Source organism: Salmo trutta, chromosome 25, assembly GCF_901001165.1.
Source record: "Salmo trutta chromosome 25, fSalTru1.1, whole genome shotgun sequence".
NCBI lineage: Eukaryota > Metazoa > Chordata > Actinopteri > Salmoniformes > Salmonidae > Salmo > Salmo trutta.
Window position 1 is genome coordinate 39,624,564 of NC_042981.1, and position 4,394 is coordinate 39,628,957.

General features: G+C 38.8%; 1 protein-coding gene across 1 annotated transcript; it reads right to left on the reverse strand.

The window, feature by feature from the left end:
• Window positions 1–788: 788 nt before the first annotated feature.
• LOC115162545 (uncharacterized) lies at window positions 789–3,436 on the reverse strand. Its single transcript, XM_029713954.1, has 7 exons — window positions 3,075–3,436; window positions 2,865–2,976; window positions 2,417–2,528; window positions 1,900–2,123; window positions 1,574–1,745; window positions 1,357–1,484; window positions 789–1,186 (listed from the first exon to the last, which is right to left on the reverse strand). Exons 1-7 carry the CDS (start codon window positions 3,209–3,211, stop codon window positions 869–871), a joined length of 1,203 nt encoding a protein of 400 aa, XP_029569814.1. The 5' UTR covers window positions 3,212–3,436; the 3' UTR covers window positions 789–868.
• Between the last annotated feature and the right edge of the window lie 958 nt (window positions 3,437–4,394).

Here is a 4,394-nt window from a genome sequence, read left to right on the forward strand (position 1 = left end):
TCTTGAACAGATCTCCATCACGTAAGTCAAAAGGTATTCTTGAACTACAATCAGTCTGCATCATCTCCATTATATTAGGGTGTTTGTAAATAAACTAATGTTTTCAAAATTGGGATGTAAACAAATTTATCAGTAATAACAATTTGATCATAGCATCCAGTAGTCCAATTGCGTTGCGTATCAAATCTTGTACCAAGAACGTATTCTGGTAACTGGTCTACCCTTCCCCACTTTTCTGTAAAATACTGCCTTCTCTTACTTTCAGAATTTAATACACCAAAAGGATTATGTTTTTTCAAAACACTGATGAATTTTACACCTAATGTCACTTTTAATAGGCTCCTGTATAGACACACTTCGCAGATTCTTTAGCTTGAATATCATCAACTATCTCTTCCATGGAAATTACCAAAGAGTTAATGGTGGTTTCACCTACACCTGCCACTAAGTTCAGCAATGATTGCAGCGCAGCTGTCTACAAGACTCTTATTGACAAGGACTGAGTCAGAAGGGGAACTTGTTAATGGTAAGTCATCAAAATGACTTACTGCTACATATTCAGCTGTAGAGGGGCCTTCACCATGATCAGAACAAGGTTCATGTGCTTTATAAAGATGCTTTCTGAACCCAGAAAAAGTGCCATAAACTTGTGAACAACCAGCCTGACCGCATTTAAGACGAACTGTCTTTCCTGGACAAAGTCCGTGGACCAACTTCTAGTGTTTTGTCAAGGAATTAGCATTTGCCTGGAGGCTTTTGCAAGCAAAACACATTTTAGATGAATGATATGAAAAAGTTTGTGTGAAATGAAAACGGTTATTTCCTATGCTGTGTTTTAACCCTTTGCAACTTCAAAACGTTTAGTAACTCAATGCAGCATCCGAGCCCTCAACTCTGCAACCCTAGGATTAACCTTAGTGGTATCAACATCAATTTCATAAATTGTGGTTTGCAAGAAGTTGTACACATTTACCAGATACTGGTTGTACGAGGTACCAAAGACAAAATGAGCTTTGAAAAGCTCATCAAAACAGGCAAGGGAGTCTGGTGACTTACAAGGTACTGCATGCTTGTCAATCACAATGAAGTACTTGTGAATCCCACTCCTCTGGGTCCCCACAGCAAGCAGATAGGGTGGTGAGCTTTCCATGACGCTCTCCAGATGCCCCTGGATGCTGGTCCCAGTCTGTGACACAATAACTTCATTAGTGTGCTATTTAAAATGAATCACAGTTCGCAAACACTTTGTGAAAATGTAAATTACAGCTACACATGATCTTACCATGATTTGTCCATATTCTTAAAAGTAGTTTATAGGATTAGGAATGGGGACAGAACAGTCAACTGTAACCTCACCTTGATAAACTTCACAATGTGGTCACTGGCGTGTCTGGCTGAGATTTTTCCTGGTCTCTTGCGGCCAAGTGGTGACGGTGGAAGAATGTGGACAAGGACCAAAATGGAAGACATGTCACTGTCCCATCCTGAAAGTACACATTTTCACTGAAAGTTACATCATGCTTTAAAAAACAACGCTCCCTTCCATTAGTATAATAATTTTATTCCAGCATACCATTTTTCACTTCCCTTGTGGATTCAGCATTTTGAACCAGGTCTTGTAGGTTGCCTGTCTGTGTGAGGCCACGGCTTTGGTCAATGACTTTCTGCTTGTAGAGAGTAGGCCACTTCTCCAGGAACTTTGCAGAGGTTGCATCACCAAACATCAGACTAAAATCTTGCTCAATCTTCAGACAAGATGGAATAAGTCAAGACAGAACAGTAAACATTATGGTGTGGCACTATCATCATGTAATATATCACAGTCCTAATCAGACTGTTGTAGAACAGAAAACAATTGTCCTGACAGTTTCATGGCAAGGCAGTCGAAGATCCACATACCATTCCTGCTATGTCTTGGAATCTTGGAAACACTGTGAATATTTCAGAGGACTTCACTGGGTCATGAACCATCTTTTGGCGATAGGTGAACGTCTGCTTCATCTTCTCCTTTACAATTGCTTCCTCAGCCGTATCCTTCATCAGTGCAATGGCCTCACAACACAGGCTTTCTGTTGTTGGACAGTTTTCCTCTCTGAAGGGGTCTCTATCAGCTTTTGGACCCCCTGTAACATGGTGAAACTTTTACAGATTACTGGGTTTGTCTGCTCTATACAAGTGTACAATATTGTGTCATAAGATATAAAAAACAAGGCTCAGAAGCTCTGCAAGGATGGCCATGCATGCAGTTCTGTCACTAGATGAAAAGTAGGATTTATTTGACTCAGAAACAGAATTACTGCTAAGAAATACTAAAAGAGTAAGAGACTAAGAAACACTTGCTTATACAGATGTTCACATACAATTATTCTCTGGTCATGTGTCATGAATGAGACTAACTACAATCAAAATCCCTTACATGTCAGTGACTGACACATGGCCTTCTGTCGTCCCTCTGATGCTTCCCTTTGAACAAATTTCAGTCTCCATGCTAGAAATCCACTCCCATCTTCTGCATTGTAATAATGCTCCTAAAGTAAAGTATAATTCAGTTTAAGTGAGCAGGTTAAACTATCTTCATATTCATTTTTATCCTTAAAACTACAGATGCGACCATAGATGAAGATTTGCTCATTCAACAGGTCTGACCCTCGCAGTGCAGAACTTAACGGCTTTTATACCACCAGAGTTGAGCTTAGGATAGATGGCAGAGATGGTGGGCATACAGACATGTTAACAGATCTATAGTTTAAATAAAAACGTCACCCAACAGTAAAACAATTTAAATATTGACATTCTGGACAAATTGTAAGGCGTAAGAGTCCCAGAGAGTTAAAAAGGTTAGACTTCGTTTTTAATGTACTTACATAACCAAACTTGCTAGTAGGATCGGCCAGGTTTGGGAACAAGGCAATGATGCCCTTTGAGTAGTCCTCTTTAACATGCCTTGAAGGACTTGTCCTAGACACACACACTTTACTGTTTGAGATCAGAACAAAAGTATTGATGTGTAAATCACAACTTCTGCTAAAAATTGTGTTAGATGGTAAGGTATGTAATGAGTATATGACATATACCCATGTTCACTTGTCATTTGTGCAACCAATATCTTGACCATATCGCGTCTTTTGCCATCTGTTAGGCTTTTTGTCCGAGCATACTCATTCATGATCCTCTCTCCTCCAGGATTGTTCGTCAGAATGTCTTCAATCATCTAAGTTGGAGTAATTTAAAAAAGGAACAAACTAACACTTTTAAAACAGCAATGAAATAGCAAGTATAATAAAACACACCATGATCACCCTTTCACAACTTTCATTGATGTCATTTATCACTCAATCTTCAAGTTTGGCATTTGTTTAAACTGGAAATTTGCAGTACTTACATGAGATAGACGATTATCCTCAGCTGTCTTTCTTGTAGCACGATGCTGCAATATAATGGTGTCATCCGAGTCCCCCTCATTGTCTGCACTGTATTTTGATAAGGAGCTGCTTGCAGAGGAGCTCAACAAATCTAGCAATCATGTTAACATTTAACTGGTGTGATTAACACTGTAATTATAACACAATTTAGGTGGAAACATCCATTATTATGATTAGAGGACTTTTGTTAATGACAAGCAGAATGCAAAAATGTAACATTTTGAATTGATTGGGCCCACTACTGTTCTAAAAGGGGTGGGAGAGGTGAGCACAGAAACAAAGATCATTTTAAAATATCAAAATGAGAAAAGAAATCAGCAGATATATCTGCTTGTCTCACATATTCAGAACATGTGTTAGGCTAGCCAGGACTGTATGGATGAATGTGAAGCTCTAAGCAATTCACCATAAGGATTTGGGTCTTGGGGTAAACAAATCTCCAGCACACCAAGGTCTTGTTTCTTTAGAAGAAACTCAAACACCTCCTCATCGACTTCAGTCTTCGATTCATCATAGACTTTTAAGTCCAAGGTTGGAATGTCAAATTTATTGGCAACTGTGAAGACAAAATAAGATTGCACAACCTTATTGATTAAATATGTTGCGTATTTTTTTGAGAAAAAAACTGAACAGAAGACAGAAATCAAGAGGTCATCTCTATGTGAACATTGTAACCCCAAAACGGACTTAGTGCTCCTTTCCAAATCAATTCCAATTATATGCAGTCTACAGCCTGTCGACTACTGCCACGTACTGTATTATTATAACAGCAGTCTGAGTATTACAGCAATACACCACAGATAGCTATCAACACTGAGATTGTAGCGGCATACAAATGTTAGTATCACTTATTCTTTAAAACCATTAATGACCAGCAAAGACAATGAGCGCAGCTACAGATGAGCATAATTAGACAACTCCCAAAACATAAACCAATCATTGACTGATCTGTGATTTGGGGAGGCGCAAGTT